This window comes from Filicampus tigris, chromosome 4, assembly GCF_054856515.1.
Source record: "Filicampus tigris isolate MCC_2025a chromosome 4, RoL_Ftig_1.0, whole genome shotgun sequence".
NCBI lineage: Eukaryota > Metazoa > Chordata > Actinopteri > Syngnathiformes > Syngnathidae > Filicampus > Filicampus tigris.
In genome coordinates, this window is record NC_141220.1 from 15784866 (window position 1) to 15809529 (window position 24664).

Below are 24664 nucleotides of genomic sequence, written 5' to 3' on the forward strand. Positions count from 1 at the left end.
TTCAATGGTCCACTATCCTAACCCAACAACAAATGTTTAGAAGCAAACAAAATAACCACGTACTGTATTTTTTTCCACAGTGCAAAGGGCTCTCCTGCATAAAAATTACCATTGAACTGCTGAACAAGAAACCAACATTATGTGCAAGAACTTATTTTGTACAAAAATTAACTCACTCAAAATGTTAATATCATTGACGTACTATGTTTGTCCTGCATATCATTCCATAGATGAAGAAAAATTTTTGGCCTACTCATGTTGTAGGATAGAGCAGTATAAGTCCCAAACCCAATACCCACACTTACACCCGTGTGCCCCTCACTTGCGCATTCCCGCATTGTCCTAATCATGCGAAGTGCTCTGTTACCCCAGGGTCATAAGTCGATGACGTCACACGCAGTGTCCCAATTCTGAAGTTTTTGAACACTCGTAACTTGCGCCCTCGACCCCTTCGTGCACTTTGACTACGTGTGCACTATAGCGAAGACCGTAGGGTGCAAGTGTAGGCACTGGGATGGGCCTAAGACCCAGTGTAAGCGCAGCTAAGACATTTCTGCCATCTTGTGGTGATGAGTGATATTACAACTTACAAATACAGATGACCCCTGCATGCATATTCACAGTTTGGCACCAACTGATTTGCATATTTGAAAATTATTTTTATTTTCTAAATATTTTGAAGGGTTTGTAAAATTAAAACAAACAAACATACATACATATATATATATATGTATATATATATACATATATATATATATATACATATATATATATATATATATATATATATATATATATATATATGTATATATAAATATATATATATATTTTTTTTTTTAATTAATCAAGGGGCCAGAGTCAGAGTGCGTTTGCTGGCCGCATGCCAGTTGCACATCCCTAGGCTAAATAATTTAAAATTCTCTTTATCTTGATAAAAATATATATTCTAAACAATTGTATGGTCTTTTATTTTTATAAATAGTAACATAGCATGCATATTCTGTATGGATATACAATCTCGCTCTCAAACACACCCACACACTATTTTTGCACGTTAGGTTTTGCGTGATGATTGACGTTTTTTCTTGTGTTTTCTCACACGAAATAGCAATTTAAACAACTCAAATATACATTATTTAAATATATGGTGAATAAAATCAGCTTTTTTTTCCTTGGTGATTTTACAACTGTAATCAAGAAAAAGTCTTTTTTTTCCCATTTGAACTTAGGGGGGGGATGTGTTGCAAAAACGAAAAAAACAAAAAAAGACAACAAAGAAAATACCCCAAAAAATTTATCTTTATACTGAATCATGGGGGCATTTATACAGTGATTTAAACTGATATCATTGAAGAAAGAAAAAAAAAGAAATAAAAAAAATAAATAAATAACACATCTAAAGAATAAAATAAGGGAAAAAAAGCAACATTTCCAAAAATAAAACAAAAATCAGGAAAAATCCTTCAAAATTACATATAGCATCCATTTTAAGACCTTTTAATCAGTAAATCTTTTCCGCTCTTGAAGCCATCCTTTATTTGGTTTGAGAAGAAATAATAACACTTGAACGGGGCAGCGGGTGTGTCGTGCTGACTAAAAAAAAAAAAAAAACATGATTAAGGCAAAGACAAGACCCAGTTAGCCCTACACTGCTTTGACTGGGCTTTAAAAACAATACAAACATTTGGTTAATGTGGCTAATTAAAAAGGAGGCACCGACAGAACGGAAGATGACGGAAGAGGAAAAGGATGAACTTGGACAATAAGAGAATGTGTGGAGGAAAGAAGAAAAGCCTTTTTTTTCCGAAACTTTGACCTGAGTTTGAGTCGCACCCTAAGGCGCAGTGCTAGACCACAAAAAGTACAAAAAAAGGGCGCAGAAGAAAGCTCACACATGGAGCTAAGGTGTCCATTCCAAATAATAATAACAATAATAATGATAATAATTCAGTCATCCAACAAACAAATACTGACACAAACGTCTAAAAGAACACATTTGATGACTAAAATCTTTTTTTTTTGTCATTTTACCATATATTTCTAATAGATTTTTGTAGATAGGAAAGTAGTGGAGAGAATAGCAAACCTGAAGGATTTCAGAAAAAAGAGAATAAATAGCAGCTTTGTCGTGTACAGACATACACACAGGCACACAAACAAACATACACTCATACAGACAGAAGCAAATGCATCTTAGAAATGTAAAAAGGTGACAAACTGATGACGCGTGTGGAGACCAGCTTGAAAATCGGTCCAGTAAATTGTAAAAGTCAACCATAAGATCTGTCACATGCACTTCCTGCCTCCTGTCTGCTGTGTCAAGTGCATGCTGGGAGATGATGAAAAAGGGTTGGGGCTATTCATGAATAAAGGTGTGGAATTGATTGTTGAGGGCCGGGTTGGTCACCCGCAATGACTTTACTGACTGAAGAAGGCAACTCTGCTAAAAAACACGAGCTTAGAACATTCAGAGATTCTCCCATCCCACAGAAAGTGATAAAAAAGACAAAGAATCGATTAATCAATCTGACATTGTCCCCTAAATGATGCTCAAGTGGTTGTTGGGATGAGTCTGACCGAGGCTGTGCTTCAGAATATTACATGCAGAAATTTAAACAAAATGGAGAATAGAATACACCCAAGTTGTGCAGAAAATGTTTTTCTTTTAATTATGTCGTAAATTTTCGTTTGGATTTGGTGATGAAGTGCCGCCTCCACAAGTGAAAATAAAATCCATTGTTCAACTGTCTTGAAGATTAATTGTTTGTACTCCGAAGTCTGCGTTTTTTGTTTTTAGATTTGTGGCTAAACAGCAGCTTTGCCCAGGGGGTCACCATGGTAACGAAAACTGTACTCTGAAGGGGGTAGGGGGACGCAGGGTGAAAAGTGACTCATTTGCATGAGACATGACGGTCCCCAAAAAACTTTTGTTTGAAACATGACAGATTTGCAATTAAGAGTAAAAAATCTAATTTACATATAAGATTTGTGAAATGAAGTTTCACCAGTTGTTGTTACTGTCACTTTAGTGAAGGTTTTTGCATTTTAGAGGTACCACAATTAATCAATTAATTGATTAACAAAACATTTGAGAATTATTTTTGACAATCGAATAAGTGTTTAGACACTTTTTTCTTAACTAACTTTGTTGAAATGCAAATTGGACAATGAAATTTCAGCTTCCCAACCGTACATATTATCCAATTTCTATAATAGTCTGTGAAAGCAGACTGTTTCTTTGTGTTGAATCAAAATAAAATATTTGCTTGTTCTTTGGAAACAATGATCACCATTTTTGCCTACTTTCTGACATCTTATGGACCAAATCGGCACCTGAATCTTAATTCATTTGTTTGTGCAATTCCTACACTGTCATTTTGAAATAACATTTTGGAACAAAGAGATGGAAAGAATCAACAGATAATCCATTATTAAAACAATCGTTAGTTGCAGCCCTACGTTAATTTGATGTGTTAAAATATTTTTTTTATGGGGTTAAAAATAAGGCTTTCACTTTGTTATATTTGTAGTTGATCTCATTTCTCACCATGGACGTTGACATGTTTAATGCGAATGCATTCTACTCTGAAGCACAGTCTCCACTTGGCAACTTAGTGTTATCTTATTTTAAATACACAACACGCCTTCCAGTCACACAATTTTTTGTCTGAAATGTCCAATGAAAGCCCACTGATGTGAATAGTTACAAAAAACTAATAAAAGCATTTATATTATAGAGAGAAATGGTGTATAAATACACACTCCACAACATCCTCTCTCAGGAAAAAAAGTGCTCTTCTGTTGACTTTTACTGGCAGATATGCTTAAAAAAAAGTTCTTTAGTCTGTTTAAGTCTTCTGATTTCCTTCTTGAAGGAGTGATGCAACAAAGACACCGAATCTCTCCCTATTGTCGAAGTAGTCACTTCACAGAGACGCAGGAGAGATTTGGGTTACCCTGTGTACGAGGATGGGGGAGTTCGATATTAGCAGGCCGACGATTGGGGCAGGGGTAGCGGCCTCTCGTTCTTCCTGCCGCCGTTCATGTGCGCGTAGGGCTGCAGCTCGTCAAAGTTGGGCCCGAGCAGCACCACGGGCCCGTTGGCCGCCACCAGTCCCGCGTGCTTGCTGTCCGAGGGCCCCGCGGCGGGCGAGCCGGGTCTCAGAAAAGGGCTGGCGGGGAGCGGCGCGGCGGGGAGCGGCTGCTGGGCCGAGGAGGGCGGCGGCGTGCCGGCGGCGCACCCCGCCGACGGGGCGGCGGCCGGGGGCTGAATGGTGGCGGCGGGGTCCAGCGGAATGTTCTCCATGTTCTCCACCTGCATGTCCAGCTCCTCCGTGTCAGGCGGCTTGTTCTCCTCGCTGTAGAAGAAGCTCACTTCCCGGAAGGGCGGTTCCAGCTGCTCCTTGATGCTGCTGATAATCTCCAGGAAAGACGGACGCATCTTGGGGTTGTACTGCCAGCACATCCGCATCAGCTCGAACCTGCGCACACCAAAGAGCAGTCCGGTCAATACGTTGCATTCTGACCACGGCAGGAAACAATAGAGGGAGGAGCCTCAGTTTAGGACCGTGTTCCATTCCATCCTAAAAATGCATTGTCCCTGGATGCCACAATGTACAAAATAGCTCTTCCTCATAATGTCATAATGATAATAATAATAATAATAATAAATAGAGTAACTCCAGGCGGACATTGGCGTAAAGCAGGGGTGGGCAATTAATTTTGCCAAGGGACCACATGAGAAACTGGAACATTTGCCAAGGGCCAAGCCATCATGCTAACCTCAACTTTGTCTACATTATTTTTAATGCATTAAGAAAAAGTATTGTCTCGCTACACGAATTTGCTACGTGTGTAGATATTGTATGTATTCCTACAATTAGGAAAAACTAATTATAAACAAAATTATAAGCCGTCATTAAAATCAAATCTTTAACTGGAACATTTGCCAAGGGCCAAGCCATCATGCTAACCTTAACTTTGTCTACATTATTTTTAATGCATTAAGAAAAAATGTATTGTCTCGTTTCACTAAATTGCTATGTGGAGATATTGCATGTATTCTTACAAGTAGGAAAAAGTAATTATAAACACAATTATAAGCGGTCATTAAAATGAAATCTTTAAACTCTAAAAATGAAAACACTTTATGAACCAACCGCTAAGTTAAAAATAGCCGTTCCTAGTCAGGACTCCAAGCGGGAAGTATACAATTATTGACAGTGATGTATAATGACAATGATGACTTGTAACACAGCCAACACTTACAGTATAGGAAACTGTAGATTTACGTACAGTATTATTTTACCAGCATTCACATGTGTGCACATAAAATAAAAGCACAACTTTCAAAATAAAAGCACCACATATTTTACTTTGACTTCATGGTCACTATGAGGGCCAATCAGAGATGGTGGGCGGGCCGGATGTGGCCCCCGGGCAGAACTTTGCGCAGGTGTGGCGTAAAGGAATAATAACTGCAAAACTATTGACTCCTGATTATTGGTCACGTTATCTTTGCTTGATGACTCGCCGCATCGTTTGCACAGCTGTCATTGGTCGGTACTACAGCACAAACGGTAACCTTACATTACGTAAACACTCTCTGTACTTATGTCTTTGTTTTTTCACAGTTGCTAACAATTTAAGTTATAGGACATGAGTGCATTATTGCATTGAAGCTTGACTTTAAAATGCCACTAAATGTTACCAATGATTGACTGAATGGATCTTTGCTTCTCTTTTTCGCCTGCAGATGGCAGAAGAGACTACATTTGGTAACGATGTCCAGCCATCAGCACAACTGAAACTCAATAAACCATCCAATATGAAAAAAATCTGCCTTTCGCAAAAAAGAAAAAAAGCTCCATTTTGAGAGGCATTCGTGTAGTGATATCCACTATGATACAGTTGCACTTCAAGTAAGTGCATATTATGTATATAGTTATCATAATTTTTAATTCCTTTGTCTCCAGCAGAGTGCCAAGAGGGATTATGTGAAGGGTTTTAACACACCCTGGGGGTGGGGTGTTTACGGAAGAATAGTTTCTAGGCAAGTGTGACGTTGGAGGCTGCTCCAGAGTTACCTGACAACAATCCCGCCATCTGTTGCTACGTGTGCAATTTTAGCAAAGAATCAACACTTAGAGGCACATTTGCAGGCCTCTCTTCATCATCCCTAAGAAAGCATCCAAACTTTAGACTTTTGCTGTAGATATTAATCTAATTTGACAAGAAAACAAGCTCTAAAAAGCCTAATGTAGCCCTTCATGTTACTGCTACTGAAGACATTGAATTATTACAATAAAAGTGCTCTGACAGTTATTTATAGGCCCACTTGTTGAAATTCTGATTAATTTTGTGTTTATGGAATATAACAAAATCCACCTGTTTTAAGCCATCTCAGGGGGCGGCCAATTTGTTACTTCTGTCGCCTGAAAATGACATCACAGTTGCTCAGGGCTCAGATAATGACCAGTAATGGCTCAGCTTCAGAAAACAGGTGAGCTGTGATTGGTCGTTACCCGTGTCCTGAGCAACTGTGATGTCATTTTCAGTCGACAGAAGAGACAAAATGGACGCACCCTGGCTGGCTAAAAAGGGGTGGATTTTGCTGTTTAACTCTTATTCCACAAATGGAATATCCATCCGAATTCCTTGATTCAACTAGTGAGCCTGCATAGAAGATATTCTTGAAAAAAATGTTTGGGTTGACTCCCACTTTAAGGATCCTGGTAATATGGACATTGAAAAAAAATTAAACATGAGATGAACATGGGATAAAAAAAACTGAAGTAATGCATCACACTTAATATTTTATCTTGGACTGTAATTTTCAACTTCATGTAATCTAAATGTCGGATTAAATCCCCAATTTCCTGTGTCATTTCCAGAAAGAAAAAAAAAAAAGACTTAAAATGAGCCATTTTATGTCTACATTTGTACTTAAGCAGCGATAAAACGTCCGTGCAGTGCTCATCCTCACATATTGGACGTGACCCAGTGAGGTCCATCCCCGCTCGAATTTACTTCAGCGAGCAATGACATGACTCTCCGGCGTAAATCATTTAAATGTGAGTCCCGTTTGGCACGTCTCTGCGAGGGAGGTTGGAGTCGGTAACCCCGAGCTATCTGTTCCTGGAGAGGACCCCGGACAAGGAGGAACAATTTGAAGCTCTCCCTTCTTTGTTCCAACTTTAAGCTACTTATTTAAGCCTGACTTGTTTGCCGCTTAATCGGGCACCACAATTACCACACTTTCAGAAATGATTATTATTTTTATTAAAAAAAGAAACAAATTCCACAATGCTTTTGATTTGGTTATTGCTTCTATATTTAGAAAAATATACTTATTATTAGTGCGGATATAATCATTTTAAAGCATTAGTGGGTTTCTTGAGGTTGGATATTTTCAAATTTGATTTTCTTATTTTTGTGTGTGTCCATTTTCAAGGATGTTTAGTGGCGATGAGTGGTTCGCACGTCCTCAGATATGAAGACTACATACACCAGCATGCAGTAGCAGCCCGGCTGACTGATGTGCCTATGTGGCGGCCATGTTGGCAGGGTCGACTTTTCCATCGAAGGCAATACATTGACATTGAATTAAGTCTGAACTTGTTCATTTCTCAATCAATTTTCATAAGATTTTGTTTTTGTCAATACCAAATGTGTGCTATCAATATAGAACAATTGAGAACAAAAAGATAATTAGTAGTAGCTCCGCCTGTCCTGTGTGGAGTTTGCACATTATCCTCTGCTGTGTAATTTGATGTCTTAATAATGAAGTGTTGCCTCCACGAGTTAAAATATGATCCATGCTTTTACTGTTTGTATGTGCTTTTTTAAAACTCGGGTTTAACACGGATCCACCACGAAAGCCATGAACCCCGCAGTAGAGGGGCTTTTACCGTCTTTACAATCTGGGATGCCAAACTTCCATTTAGTATCTGCTCACCTTGCCTTAGTGCCCCTTTGTCCCGGTTACCATGGTAACTAAATAGCTGTGATCGGCATTAAGCCTGCATTAGAGCAGGGTGAGTGGTAGGCTCAAAGGCGTGAGACGGGACAGGCTGATTAAAGCGAGGCTAGAAAATGAGGGTGAAAAGTGCATGGTATTCCTAGATCTTTGGGATATTTTGCCAAAAGCCTACCATAGATACTAGGTGAAAAATTCATAGTATGCCTCATTTCAATACCTTTTAATTGTTTTTGAAAGCTGACATTTTTGCACTGAATCCCACCTCCCATCCTCATGCCCCCAGCACACCACCTCTGTAACACAATCCACACACTGCTGTAATCAGGGCAACACAGTCAGGCTGCCATAGAAACCAGAAGTGTGTGTCTGCACAACATTAGCTTGTGCTTTTTTTTTCTCTCTCTCCCTCCCTCTCTTTCTTCTTCCACAACTTGCTGTCTCTCTTTCTAAGGTGAGGTCAGCCATAGCAAGTGGTGGGTGGGACGCTGAGGGTGAGCAGAATGCCTTCTCGTTGAGGTCAGAGACACGCATGCATGCACCGTGTCCGCTGACGCAGAGGTTTTCAAACTGGGGTCCCCGGACCCCTGGGGAGCCGCAAACTATGGCTTGGTGGCCCGCAAAATAATTAGCAAGAAATGATCATGTAGTGTGATATGAGGATAAAGTTGTATTTTTGAAATTCACCTGTGAAAATATTATTTTCTTACCTCAATAAACTTTGACTCTAACATTAGAATATATGTATTTTTTCTTGTAGATAAAAGATTTTTTAAAAATAATCACATTAAAACATTTTTCAGAAAAAACATGCATTTGTTACCAGAACATTTAAACTTTTTTCACAAAAAAATCAACAACTTTTTCATTCCTATGGCATTTATAGATACATGTGGTAGGGTCGCACAATTATGGCCAAAATGATAACAATTATTTTGCTTAATACTGTTATCATGATCATTGATCCAATTGTTCATCGTGTTAGGGAAAACGTCAGTATTTTTCTTGCTCTATTTTTCAATAAAAAATATGTAATATAAATACAGTTTTTAACGCAACAAGAAACCTTAAAGCAAATAGATATCATTATCATTTTCGAATACATTTTTGAGTTTTTCCTTGCCCTCCTGGGGTCAAGTTAAGGGATGTCGTTAATATTTGTCAAATGTAAGCATGTAAAGCCCTTTGAGGCTTTTCTATGATAATGGTATATATAAATACATTTGTCTTAAATTAAAAACAATGACATTTACTTAAAGGGTAGTAATCCACCCCAAAAAATTATTTTTGCAATAATATGTTCTATGTGGCTTCACTAGTCAAAACACGTCATTCTGATTAATATTGTGTTCGTGGAATATGAGTTAAGCAGCAAAATCCATCCCAGTTGGCGGCCATTTTGTCACTTGTTGACTGGAAATGATATCACAGTTGCTCAGGGATCAGGTAACAACCAATCACGGCTCACCTGTTTTCTGAAGCTGAGCCATGCAAAGTGAAAGCGCAGAGAACATATTATTGCAAATATTTTTGGGGGGTTGAACACATATATATATATATATATATATATATATATATATACATATACATATATATACATATATAGATACATATACATATACATATATACATACATATACATATACATATATACATACATATACATATATATATATACATACATATACATATATATGTATATATATTACTGTATATGTATATAATATATATACATATACATATATACATATGTATATATACGGCCTCCCTGTGTGGAGTTTGCATCTTCTCCAACGTAGATAGGTTGATTGGATACTCTAAATTGCCTAGGTGCGGATGTTTGTTTGTCTCTATGTGCCCTGCGATCGCCTGGCAACCAATTCAGGGTGTCCCCCGCCTACTGCCCGAAGACAGCTGGGATAGGGTCCAGCACGCCCGCGACCCTTGTGAGGACAAGCGGTATAGGTAATGGATGGATGGATAGGTATCTTAATGAAGCCTCAACCACATAGTTGACCCCTAGTGGTTGGCTGACCACTGGATGGATGAAAATGCTTTCAATGAAAGATTCTAACGATCAGGTTAATATTATTGTGCCAAAATTGTCATTGTAATGAAAATTGGATTAATTGTACATCCCTATGTGATAGTTAAGTGTAATTGGATTTAGGATTATGAGGGGGTTCTTGGAAAAATGTCTCCCCTGGACCCAAATAATTTGAGAACCTCTCTGCCAGCAAGCGAATAATGAATGCATGAGCAAACACATTGGCATACAGACAGGAATGCTTGGCATGGACATTTGGGGGGCGTCCATTCTCTGGCCACAAGCCGGCGTGTGTCGCGTCATCAACGAGACGCTTTTAAGCTGTGACGCCAACACCGGGCCTCGTGCGCACCACATGATAGCTTAACAACGAACCGCAATTTAAAATAGGCAGAATATTAACAGGAGTTAGGGGGTGTGTGATTAAACACACACTTAGATTAATACAGTGATCACCAAACTTGGGTGTGCACACCCCTGGAAGATTTGTTGAATTTTCGTTACTATTTTGTCAGGTGTCATTTGAGTGAGTGAGTGAACAAGAATTTGTTAAAAACATGCTTTTTTTTTCATTCTTTCTTTCTTTTAGTTTTTGAGGGGTGAGCCAACTCTGTGTGGATTAAAAAGCTTGGAAAAGGCTGCATTAACCTGGAAGGGAAAAAAAATGAATGGAAAAACGACTCACAGCATGTCGGGACAGTTATCAGGCTTGTCCAGGAGTCCTCCCTCCATGACGAAGCGCAGCACTTGCTCATTGGACATTCCCTGGTAAGGCTGCTCGGCCAAGGTGGCGATCTCCCACAGCACCACGCCAAACGACCTGTTTGCAAAAAAAAAAAAAAAAGATAAAATAACATATCCTCACGTTTAGATTTTGATCCTTGGACATGGACTTCTTAAGGCCCATCTAGTATGCTGCATGAACGGTCTAACAAATAAATCGAAGCGGAAAATAAACGAAACTGAATTTAATGTCATCACTCAGGGATTTTTTTTCAAATGCTCAAGACAAGTATAAATAAAATCAGAGAGCCCTCGCACCCCATTTTAAATGGGCAAATCCTCGAAATAATCATCAAACTTTCACACAAAAAAGCTTCTGGTCGGGCTTCGCTGGGGCAAATCCCTAAGTAGGGGTTGCTCAAAGTAAGAATTCTGCAATTCATCCAAAATGGCTGCCTCAAACCAAACTTGGATGCCATACTTCTCCCAAATTAGATACTGCAGGCAAAAAAGATTGGCAATTGGGCAACAACCATCAGTCTCGAATTCATACTTTTGATGAGGGCTCATTTGGGCCTATTATTTAAAGTACAAGCCCTGGAATTCACTGTTTCAAATTCAATTCCATGCATGGATCATTGAGACTTTTTGTGTGCCCTGTGATGATCGACACCCAAATTCACCTTGATCGATGAAACTTGTTGTCAGCAGCGGATTTTTTTGGGGCGTTCGTATTTTGGACCACTTAAATACGTTTCTGGGCATGGCGAGACACAAAATTGTCAAACAAATTATTACTACTTTTACTACTTACTTTTGGTGCTGATCAGAATCTGCCTTTGATTTTTTTCTAGCACGTCAGGTTTTCAAAATAATAATAGTAATAATAATAATAATAATAATAATAATAATAATAATAATAATAATAATGTCTTTGCGCAGTAAGCGGGGTTCACCCTGAACTGGTTGCCAGCAATCGCAAGGCACACGTAGACAAGCAAACATTCACACTCATAATCAGAGTGTTCAATTAACCTACTATGCAGAGAAAATCCATGTAGGCACAGCAGGACGGCTGGGGCCCGATTCGAAGCCACGACCTCTGCATTGTGTCGCCCATACAGTCATATATTTAGTAATATTTCTGAATTAAGCAATTGTCCAGCAACAGGATGAATTTTTTTTCTGAAACATAGCTATAAATTACAACACATGGTAAAAGCAGTTTTGCGCAAGCTTTTGTAAGTCAAACTAAAATGAAAATATCTCAAAACCCTAGAAAAAATGTAAGGGCAGTTTTGAAATTAGCGTCAAAAATACGTTTTGGGACACATAAGGACCTCTGATTAAAATTTGCTGTTGACCAGTGTTATTAGCCAGAATAATGATAACACCTGATGTTTGGGCCCTAATTAATTAGAATTTTATTCTGTATTTTTTTTTCCGATTTAAATCATCTTGTACACTTGAATATCTAATTTCGATCACAATCGCCCATCCATCCATTTTGAAAGGCAGATCATCAGAATTGTGAGGCATACATGCTAAGCACTAGGATACTACATTGCCACTTAGCATCCAACTATCAATTTTCTATAGCGCTTGTCCTCATTTTTTTTGCAGGTAACAGAAGCTTTTCTACTTTGGGCAAGAGACAGGCACACTAACAACCTAAACTGGACAACCTAAACATGCATGTTTTTGAACGTACACTGGTAAGCCACAGAAAACTTAGGCAAGAACGGTGAGAATACAGACAGCTGAGGTTCAAACGCAGAACCCCAGAACTGTGAGGCAGATGTGCTAGCTACTAGCTCACTGGGGTTACTCGTCACGATCAATTGAAAATCATGTTACAAAACGTTACATACACTGGTGCTTTGAACAATCTTTAGCTAGTTACTATTTATAAACCGGCACACAAAAAGTGACAGATGGCAATATTGCGAATAATGTTGGCTTCACTGCCGAGGGACAGGAGTTAGCACCGCGCTTACAGTAAACGTGACCTCAGTTCGCTCGCCAGCCTTCTCACCGATGAAGAAATTCTTACCGTGACTGACACAGACCACAATTTTTGCTCGCCCTCTCAAGTCGTGTTTTCACCAACAGGCACAACCGAGTACACACAGGCTTGAGCTAACAGAGACACTCACATGAAAATACTCGGGCACTTTAGAGGGGGGGCCCGCGCGCCAAACTTTATGTGCTGCGCGACATCAAACGGGGAAGATGCATTTTCGCGATGTGGAAGGGGAGTCTGCGCTGGCGCAGCAACCCGCTCATTTGGGGAAACATCTGGAGCCGTTTAAGGCCATTCTTAAGGACTGACACATGGGACATTTGGAGTTGGGAAACAAAAACTTTTGCAAACACTTTTAGTTCCCCGCAATCATGTTGCTGTTCATAGAAACACTATAAAATGGCGCAATACAAGCATGAAGATGAGAAAACAACAGAATGGCTTTCAAGTGATTAATAACCGATACTTTAGACTGAGCCTGGTGTTTATCTTCTCTTCAAATAAATGAATCACCTTTGCTGGGTCCTTAACATAACTGAAGACTCACCAAAATTTTGCATGTGTGTGTACCCTGGTAAAAATGTTTGTATTTTCAGGGGCCTAACACGACCCCCTCACAAATACTCAGTCAGTAACTTGAAAGTTACTGTAGGGGGGGGAAATAGTGTCCATCAATAGCAGGTTAGCCAAAGAAACAAGCCCTTCCTACGTGTTAGGTGTTTGCAGCTTCCAAAATGCAGAAAAATGGCACCGTTTTTAATTGTCTTTTTTTGTGTGTAAATCTTGTACTATTACACATTACTATAACACTGACTGGGGAAAAGTGGTTGATGGAGTGATGCGGCAATGACATTATTAAGAGTCCTGTAATAATTGTTGCATTAATTTAGCCATTTACATATATATGTATATATATGTATATATGTATATATGTATATATATATATATATATATATATATATATATATATATATATATATATATATATATTTATATATAGCATGAGCTGCGGGTGATATATATAAATATGGAGTTTTCATGTTCTCCCCATGCCTGCGTGGGTTTTCTCCGGGTACTCCGGTTTCCTCCCACATTCCAAAAACATGCATGGTAAGTTGATTGGACACTCTACATTGCCCTTAGGTGTGATTGTGAGTGCGGATGTTTGTTTGTCTCTGTGTGCCCTGCGATTGGCTGGCAACCAATTCAGGGTGTCCCCGCCTACTACCCGAAGACAGCTGGGAGAGGCTCCAGCACGCCCGCGACCCTTGTGAGGAGAAGCGGAATGGATAATGGATGGATACATAAATATAAAGTTAACTACAATATATTTTGAAAAAATGTTGATTAGGTACTTATTTGAAATAAAATATTTTAAAAAATTGCCATCATTAATTAGCCATAATTAAATTACTGTAATAAAATTTAAATATAAGAATACATTATGTTATAATGACTATTTTACATTCATATTTGAATGAATAAATAACCTAGCACAACTTGCTTGCAAGTTGCTTTTCTGGGCTAACAAGCTCACAGGTCAGTGTTGTGCCTGCGAGTGCATAGATTATATTTATCATGTGTTGCTGTCATGTCATAACAGTTTTAACAAACATGACAAAAGGTGACTTTTAGGAAAATGACTAATTCCTCTTTAATGCAACCAACAGTGTTTTCTCTTACCAGACATCAGACATGGTAGTAAACACGCCGTCTTTCAGCGACTCGGGTGACATCCAGCGGACGGGCAGCAGGCCCTTGCCTCCTTTTCGGTAGTAATCTGTCTCGTAAATATCTCTGGTCATGCCAAAATCTGCAGAAAAAATGATGGGGAGGGGGGTTGTGAATGAAGCTCATCCATTCAGCACGGCTAAAGGCAGTCACTCAAACCTTAGTATTTATTTTGAAAGGACATCTAAATCACACAGAGCCCACGAAGCTTCACTCACCTCCAATCTTCACCGTAAAGTCTTCCGCCACCATGCAGTTTCTGGCCGCCAGGTCTCTGTGGACAAATTTGTTGGCATTCAGGTACGCCATGCCGTCGGCGATCTCCCCCGCCATCTGGATCATTTTCTTGAGTGGCGGCAAGACCTGGACGTTGGTGTTCTACGGGGGAGAACCACAGGTGAGGTGAGGTTTTCATGCTAGAACTCCAAAACAGATCAGAAATAAGATTAAAAATAAAGATTACTTCTTTGCGAAGAGAACGGAGATGGCTCTTGAGATCTCCACTAGTCATCAGTTCCATAATCACCAAGGTGGGTTGTCCCTGCGAGACCACACCCAGAAGCCTCACCTATAAAATAGCAACACAAGTCAAGGCTAGAGCGCAATATAGTATCGTTGTCAGTCAGAATAAATAATAGCATCAAGGGCAGATAAGTGGAGACTTTGGAGTATAATATCACAACTTCCAGAGATAAGGCACAGTCTCAGCAAATGCTGGCAGTTTATTTTGGTGGGAAACATGTAGTGAGAAATGGGAATAAGTGGTTGCAGAAGAGGGAGCCAGGGTGCTTTCCAAAACAAAACCTTAGAATTTGGGTTAGGAGTTATGGTTATGAGCAGAGGCGGGCATTCCGTCTGTATTTACCATTTTAATCAAATCGGTTCAGATAATGGATGGATGGATTTTTCATCTGTTGGACTATTTTTTTTTTTCCTGGATTGACGATAGACGGACTTGGCAGACCTTTGATGTTTACTGACAGAAGTGCAGTTAAAATAACACGACGGACTGACCGATTAGTTTGGTTCGGCTTGAAAAATAGACGGATTGACAGATGACGGACCGGCGCACTTTTGTTAAGTGCCCACCTCTGGTTGTAAGACTGTTGGATACGTCATAGAGACTGTTTTTTTTCCCTCTTGTTTGTGGTGCTTCACCTCCAACTGCAAGGAGCTACTCGCTTGCCTCATGCAGTGTCTCCTCTGGAATGAGGGCTGGCACCGAAGTGAAGTAAAGTGAGAGAGAGAGAACTAATTGGGACAGGAGATTTGAACTGGGAATGCGAGGTTACATGCCAACAAATGAGCTAACGGCAGTTGGAAAACTGCAGTTATTAGTGCAGATTTACCCAACGCGAGTGATGTTAGGTATGCTGATTACAATTTCAGGATCAGTCAAGTGTCTCTCTCTGCATTTACTAACAACTTAACACAACATGTACATTGTCAAACAAGAAGGACTAAAACTCTGGACCTCCTGTACACCAATTGTGAAGGGAGCACGTGGCTCTTCTTTTCTCCCTCCTCTGGGGAATCTGAACAAACTTCATAACAGACGAAACCACCGAAAGGTTGCTGGCGTGACAGCAGACAGCCAACATACTTTTAGTACTGTGACAGTTTGAACTCAAGACAGAGGAGCCACTGCAGGATCTTGAGTCCCTTTTTTTATGACTTTGTTTTATGTTTCATCTTTTTTTCACACACACCATTTTTTTTCAGTTGTTTTTTAAAGTGCTCTATAGATAAGTTGAAATGAGTTGAGTTTGGGTTTGGTTATGTTTGAGGAGTTAGGGATGGCTAGGGGGATAACTTGTTTTAACCTCCCAATCCCAGTTTGACAACAGTGAGGGCTAATAAGGTAGTGTTAGGGGGAATTTTATGATTACGTTTTACTCTCTATTCCAAAACACTGAAGGGGTAGGGTAAAGGCAAAGGAAGGGCTACCCCTAGGGTAAAGGTATAATTTTACAGTGAAATGTTTTAAATTCTCTATCCCAGTCACAAAACACAGCAGGTATACTGGCACAAGCCCCGTCAAATTGAGACTGTGATCAGTAAATTTCACAAGGTCCATCTTGGCAGCATTGCGGGGCATGCGGTGACCGTTTTGCATCACAGACAAAGGTTCGTAACTGGGGTCGGGCGATTTGAAGACGGAATGTTTAAATCACTCTATTCCAGATTGAAAACAAAGATGGTATAAAAAAAATAACATTGAGTAAATTCAACTACCATTTGTTCAGTGTAGAATGGTTGAAAAAGGGTTGGGGTTAATTTGCAATGAGTTTGCGCTTCTGCTTCAGTCAAAAGTTCCTTATTCAAATCTTGGCTCACAGTTTCCATATGGGCTGCGTGTGAGTACACTGTGATTCAGTTCAGGATGTACTAGTGTACGGTAGAGGGTGATAAATCAGGGTTGACTTGAGGTAAAATCCAGCGAAGCCTGACTTCCCGTCCCAATCCAATCACGCCTGCTGCCAAATTAAGGATGAATGCTAATTACATGCCTCCTTCACGCTTCTCAAAAACGGTAATCCACACACAAAAGTGCTACGGTTGCCTGTGATTTATTTCTTAAAGCACAAGCATTTTAGAAGAGTTGTAAGCGAATCCTTCCGCGGGGACACTGTATTACAAAACATCTTTAGTAGAGTTGATGAGACAGGGATCACGCTGATTAAGGGTTGCATCTCCAGGAGGATGATCCTTGCCCCAGGCTGTAAGAACTGGAATGATTGTGACCCGCCGAACTCCTGCAACATCTTGAGACTGCGTTTGATGTCACGTTTATTTATAGTTACGCCACAATGATTCATCCGCACGTACGTCAGTTGCTTTTTTTTTTTTTTTTCTTTCTTTCCAGGGTGCTTACCACATGGTGGCAGTTGAATTCCTTCATGACGGACGCCTCGTTCAAAAACTCGATACGCTCCCTCATGCTGGCCGACTCGTTGACAGTCTTGATGGCCACTCGCGTCTCGGGCTCGTCCTTCACCACTCCCTTGGCGATGCCCTCGTACACCATGCCGAAGGAGCCCTGGCCCAGCTCCCGGTGCATGGTGATCTTCTCTCTGGCCACTTCCCACTCGTCTGGGACGTACACTGCCGCACCACAGTATCAGGTCAGAGTCACGTACACAAGATAAGAAAATGTTACGTGTTTGGGATGCTTCTTACTCTCCGCAGCACTGAAGTACTCCGGATTGACTGAAGCGTAAAGGACTCCATTCCCCAGTCGGTCGCTATTCCTGTTGACGCAATACACAACGGTTTAAATTTTCGTTCCCCTTATACAGCAACATTCTGCCCTCAGCTCATGAAAAATACTTGCCGCTTTTTGTTAACAAAGAAGAGGATGGTGGTGAGTCCGGCGAGGAAGAGAATCACAATGATAGGAATGATGATAATCAGATAGAGCGCCACACCATTGTCTCCTGTGATGACACGGCAGGAATGATCAGCATGGTTGGACTACCGCCCTCACGATAACCGTTTTACTCCATTATATTACGTTTGGGTGGAGGCACGTAGAAGGACACGCTTTCCGTCCAGGAGCCGTTGCCCGCCAGAGACGTGGCTCGAACGCAGGCCGTGTAGTTCCCCGAGCCCAGGTTGCTGAGGCGAGCCCCTCTGTACTTGCGGTACTGCTCACGAGATACGCACTCGTGCTTCTCGGGCTGAAACGCAGCAAAGCACATGGAGTGGTTTACTTAAAAAAGTTTAATTAGCTCTGAGACCAAGCTTGTAACTCATTGAAATTCATTGAAATGTCTTTAATCCACTCCAGCCCCTAAACAAAAATACACCACAATTTTACGTTTCATCCATCCATTATCCAAGCCGCTTATCCCCACGGGGGTCACACAATCAAGGACAAATAGCAGCGTATTGTATAATGTAAAGAAATAACCTGGTTTTACAAAGTGTAATTTCTGTACACACTGTAGGATTTGTGATTTGAACGAAATATTACATGGCTTAGCACCTTTCTATGTTTCTGATTTAGTGGTACTTCTCTTCTTTCCCTTCCATTTACTTTCCCTTTTCTTGCTAGGAGGTGATGACCGACTCTTATGCTTTTGCACACTGGATCTGCAGCGATCGACCATCACAAGATCTGAGGTGGACCACTTCAGTTGTTGGCTTTGCAACATCCATTGTAGCCTGGTCATTCCGGAAGGCGGATTCTCCCATCCGTCCATGATTTTAAGTAGGTGACAATTTGCTATTAATGCATTACAGCATCCTAATGGCTCCATTATTATTATTTTTTTACTTCACACAAACGGCGGCGCATCCGAAGCTTGTGTGGACCTCAGATAGTGACTCACGATATGAAACACAATTTGAAAAAAAGAATAAATAAATTAACTCATTCACTGCCATTGATGTATGTATTTGTCTTTTCACAGTCCAGCCATTAAATCCCAGGAATTTATTGAGATCTTTTCCGAATTTTTATTGTTATGGTAAAAGAGGGTCTGTGAAAATGTCTGGCAGTGAATGAGTTGATTTGAAAAAAATTAAATTAAAAATTAATCGACCAAGAGATAGTTTGTAACTCAAAAAGTTTCGGTTCGGGCACTCTTGAATCAAGGTGTTGTCTTGTGCATTTGTTCCCACAAGCATTCACGCAGGTTGAAAAAATAAACAAACCTGTTTTGACAAAGTAAGGAGTAGAAAGTACAGGTCGCTGTTTTCAATTGTTGGGAGTAAGAGTAAAATGTCTTCTGAAATATAAATACTCTAAATCTGCATTAGTACACTAACCAAGTATTTGTACTTTGTTACTTCGTACCACTGACTAAATGTGACTTGTGACTCACCTCAGCACCTGAACGGTACTTGATCTCGTACATCAGGATGAGGCCATTTGGCACGACGGGCTCGGGCCAATGCAGCAGCACGCAACCTTCCATCTTGTCGTTCCTCTCGTAGAGCACTTTCCCGGGAATGTCGTCGGCTTTGTCTTGTCAAAAAATAATTGTAAATATCACAAAGACATCCCAACAAGGCTCTTCCATTCCTATAGATTCCTACCTGCAGGCTTGGTCCTGGCAAAGACGAAGGCTCCAACGCTACAGTGGCCAACCTCCTCATTGCACGCGTGGATGTCGATATGGTAGACGGTGAAGGGCCTCAAGTTGGAGATCTCCAAGCCCTCCGAGGGGCTCTTGTCCTCAGAGAAGGGGTACTCCATCATCGGAGGGATCCCATCCGTGCTGTTAACGCTAGGGCCGAACGTGCTGTTGCCCCTGCCGGCTCGCTCGCGCAACTCGGTGCCATTTGCCAGGCCGAAAAGGTCCCGACGACGACGCTCTTGAGGTCTGAAAAACAACAATACAGTCACAAATTTGAGAGGATTTTCGAAAATATTTTCAAGGAAAAAATTTGATAGCGTATATATTTTAAAGATTAATGCTATAATGTTACAAAAATAAAGTTACATATCGCCGGCATCGGGCAGATTCTTTTTACCTCCGAAATCCTTTGTACAGGTCAATAATTTGTGAAAATAACACTGACATGTGTGGACTGACCATAAGTACAGATTTGCGAAAAATTGTTACATTTACCAACTTGTGATAAAGGAAGTTTCAGCCCGGCGCCAGTGATATTTCCGAGATAAAAAGTTGTAAATTTTCAAAATTAAAGTTGTTATATTAAAAAACTAAATTTGTATTTTTTGGGAGATTTATTTTACATTTTATAGAAAAAAATAAATATATAAATATAATAATAAATAATATATATATATATATTTGAGGATAAAAAGTAATATATTTTCAAGATTTATGTTGTAATATGAGAATAAAGATATATATTTTCAACATAAAAAGGTTATAGAAAAAAGGGGAGGAAGAGAGTGGTGCCGTGGATCAAAAGCGTTGAAGGCGTAGTCATGACATGAAATCTAGAAAAACGTATGCATAACAGATGCTCTTCAATCTTGGTGGGCAAAAATTATGACAAGGCATGGAGAAGCTGAGTCACTCTGTTACAGAGGAGTTTATTGTTGACACGTTTCAACTCAAAGAGAATTCATGAGATAAGATTGATGAAGGAGTTTATTGTCGACATGTTTCCAGAGATGGGCATTTTACTCATATTTTGCCGGTCCATCCTCCGTCCGCGACCTGGGCACCTTTACGTCAACGTCCCTGCCTCCTTATTCATAAAAATAACCGTCCTATCAAAAGAACTCAACACAACGCGTCAGTCAGTACTTGACCCGGTTAGGGACGATTACAGAGACGGAAGAAAACCCGCTTCCATCCTTGCTTAGTCTGGCCTTTTTAAAAAAAAAAAAATTCCCGTCCTCCGTTTGTTCCATCCCAGAGACGGAATGCTAATCTCTGCGTGTTTTGACTCAAAGAGTCTTCATCAGGTCGAGACGCGTCAACAATAAACTCTGGAAGGGAGTGCCTCAGCTTCTCCATACCTTTTTATAAAAAGGTTAGACTTTCGAAATAAAAGTACAATTATGAGAATAAAGCACATTGGAGAAAAAAATATGTATTTCGAGATTGATTCTAATCTTTAGAACATGTTTTTTATAGTGAAAATACACAACTTTCTATTTTGAAAAATATTTTTTTTCCCATCCAAAACTATATAACTTTTTGTCTAAATAATACACAGCTTTAATTTTGGAAATATGCAATTTTATTATTGAAATTATACAACTTTCTTCACTATACACACAACTATCTTAAAAATACGCTTTTCTGACTTTCTTTTCTTGAAACATGTCATCTTATCATAAAAAATATAAGATTTTCCCCTCAAAAATACGCAAGTTTCAGCAAAAAGAAAAAAATATTTTTTTTCCCAATAATGTACAACGTATACTATGCCTTTAATCACCTGGACAACATGCCATGTTTTGTTTCAAAAATCAAAAGCAGACAACTTCTATTTTGAATATACTGTACATTACTTTTTATCTTCAAAGATTTCCTTTTTAAATCTCTTTTCTTTTCTTCCTATTTTGTAATTTTTAAGATTCTAATCTTTTTTCTCTTTTCACGGTGGTCCCTCTACTCTGTTGTAGAAAATGACTGCAAGAGACAAGGCCAGAAAATCAAATTATAACTAATCATAATTGCCTGTTTGGAGCGTTTTACACAAAGCTTAAACATCCCACTGGACATACTTGCATGACTCTGTTTGTTTGTGTGCGTGCGTGCGTGAGTGTGTGTGTGCCATTTGTCCAGATGCTGCATACTACTCCCCGCGGAGCAATGCAGCCGGATGAGGTCAGACGGATCATAGCGAGGCAGACAGATTATTTGGTAGTACGACAGAGGGGGGAACAAAACACGAAGGCTATTGAATCATAATGACAAGTTGGAAGTGGCTGAATGGAAACGACAGCCGACTGGAGCCAGGCTTGTAGCGCCAAGCCGCCAGAAGCTGTAGGCAGGGCTGGGCAATTCATTGAATTTAGATTGTGATTTCGATTTTGGCTTCTCACGATCATAAAAACATTAGGATCGAATAAAAACGATGAATATGCCTAATGATGTGGTGTGTGTTGCAAGTTCCTATGTTGTGAAAGCACCCTGAATGCACCATGTTGCTTGATCAGCAAACATGTTATTCTGCCCTACCCGGCCGTGCTTTAAACTTTTTAATGACACCCCAGTTGGAATTTACTATAAGACTGAACACACAACAAAATTAATTACATATTCTATTTCTTAATAAAAGGAATACTTCGTTTTAGAAACATCGCCAGTGTTAATGCTAGCAGTCAATGTAGATTCCCATTCACATGCTAATAGAAAAGTAGCATAGAGTTAAGCGATAAGCTTTCAAATAATGAATATTCAAACACAAATGCTGTAGTATATACAGACAGGTAATACACCAATTATTCCTAATCTGTGAAAAATGACTTATGCTAATAAAGACACAACTTTCTTATTCTACTCTTTTAACATCAGGTATTTATTTTTATTGTCTAACTTTTATTGCTATTGTTTTGATAGATCATTAATTTAAGTTGTTACTAATGTATTTTCTGGTTGTTCTTTCAAGTTTTATTTAACGTTTTGGTACTTATTATCTTTTCCATGATTGTCTAGCCCTAGTTTGAGACTGTCATTATGGAGCTCAGACAGGTGCTGGCGGCAGAACGGCTCAGACCTTACAGTTACCTGTGAACACCGCAGAAAAAAGTACTTATTTCTGACCATTTGGAAAAAGCTATACAGATCCCAGCAATGACAAAAAATTGACACGTGGTCATTACAGAACACTTGGACAAGAAAGTCATGTTTTTTTAATCTGGTCTTGTGATAAAGAGATGAAGTTGACAAATGGCAAAAGTATTTTCAGTGTTTATGTAACGTAGTGAAAATTTGTGCATTTTAGGGGGCCATAACTCTCCCAAAATCACTCATTGGCACCCCTTAGAAGAGAAAGTCTTAAGGACGCTTGCTCAATATTGAACAAGGAGTCGGCTATTTTGCTTTGAAGCATTTTTGGCAAATTCCACGAATGGGACTTTGACAAGCTTCTCTAGGGAATTCGCCCTAATGCACCCCACTTTAAATTGGGAATAGTGTAATGACTGCGAGTCAAGTGCAGCATGGAACATCTTTGAAGAAACAAGAGGACGATTGATGCCTGAGAGTAAACAGTCTCTCACACACACGCTAACATTCCTCTCTGGCAGTTATAGCTGGTGTGGTACAATCCAGAGAAAGTCACTACAAATATAACATGGTAGTGAAGTATATATTCAAATCCGTGAGTGTAATCTAGTCCGGGCTGAGGGACGATGCGCCCCTTTTAATAGTGTCGGGTTATCATGAGCGGGTTTGTCAGCTGACTGCCGCCTGATCTTACAGCTAAGTGACTTACTACAGCCTGTGTCGTGACCTGGCCCGCTAAAAAAAGAGCAACCTTTACGTAATGGAATCCTAGGAGGAAAGCCGTGACGACACCTTCCATCGAACAGGGAACACATTATTAGCGCTGGGCCTTAGTTGCACACAGCCAACATCTTTGTCTGTTTTTCCTACTTTGTGTTTGTCTTCTAGAGTTCACGAGACATTGCAATGGGGCTCTTTCCTCATTCTTTTACAATCCAGATGTACATTTCTTGGAAATGTGTCAGCCCCAGCAGGGGAAAAAAAAAGGATTTGCTGCCAATGGACAGACACATGAGGCTGACCTAAGAGAAGAAATGCATGGTTGTAGATGACTACAATGAATTCCGATACAGTTTGGATAAAGGCACCCTTAGAGATGTTCAACACACCAGCCAGTTTGCATTAAACTCCATTTTAATGACATTTAATACATGAAAAGCGGGACGGTGGTATGTCGTGGTGTTTGGGTTAGGGTTTAGGTTCGGTTAGGTTTGATCTGGGTTTGAATTATCCATGGGCCGATATTGAATTCTGACGGCATGATAACCGTGAGCAAAAATATCGCAGTGTCACAATATTAAAATGAAAAACTTTTTGTAAACGTTTGGGTAAATAAAAACAGTATTTTTTTTCACAGTAAACACAATCTATTTTATTTAATCAATCTAATTTAAAAAATGAACAAAGAAATGTTCAAATCCGAATGGAGCAACTGGATGCAGACTGGACTTTCGTCCAGCCTTTGTGTTTCCCCACAAGAGAGCATCTATACTGTGACACATCCAAACAGCCAGCCAGGGATGAAGGATATGAGTTCATTTACAATAAGAAGCCACATTTTTATCGTTGCTTCTTCGAAAGCCACATCGATCCAACTCCACATAGGCGTCGAGGGAGAGAGAGAAAAAAGGACAAGACTTGGATGAATGATCTTAGCGGTGCGGTGGCATCGCTTACAATATGGATTTATAAGATACCTACTGAGTGCTCATCGGATTAACCGACAAGTGCATCGAGGCTGTGATGGATTGAAGCCATTTGCAGACACCTGCACTGTTTGTCCACGTCTATGTGGAGAGTGCGAGAGCGGACGTCTTTGAAACAGCGTGAAACATCCGCAGCCACCAGCAAAGTTAACACAACACAGATGTCGGTGGCTGTTGTGTGAGAACAAAGACGACTGAGCGGTCTTAAGAGCGAGCAGCCAAAGTAGACCCTTCAGAATGTTTAATCACCGCTCTGTCGTCGCCTTTGTTTGTGTAGCTCCCCGAATCTGC

The 24664-nt window shown here is 39.9% G+C and overlaps 1 protein-coding gene across 1 annotated transcript in view; it reads right to left on the reverse strand.

Moving 5' to 3' along the window:
- Positions 1–1281: 1281 nt before the first annotated feature.
- The window catches only part of igf1ra (insulin-like growth factor 1a receptor), a 106185-nt gene continuing 82802 nt past the window's right edge, over positions 1282–24664 (reverse strand). The window contains exons 11-21 of the mRNA XM_086027687.1: positions 19546–19832; positions 19332–19474; positions 18017–18182; positions 17837–17939; positions 17683–17753; positions 17378–17607; positions 14966–15070; positions 14721–14880; positions 14455–14584; positions 10711–10845; positions 1282–4481 (exon numbers count right to left, since the gene is read on the reverse strand). Coding sequence (XP_085883813.1) covers positions 3986–4481; positions 10711–10845; positions 14455–14584; positions 14721–14880; positions 14966–15070; positions 17378–17607; positions 17683–17753; positions 17837–17939; positions 18017–18182; positions 19332–19474; positions 19546–19832 — 2026 coding nt within the window. The 3' untranslated portion in view covers positions 1282–3985. The remainder of the gene's footprint in view (positions 4482–10710; positions 10846–14454; positions 14585–14720; positions 14881–14965; positions 15071–17377; positions 17608–17682; positions 17754–17836; positions 17940–18016; positions 18183–19331; positions 19475–19545; positions 19833–24664) is intronic.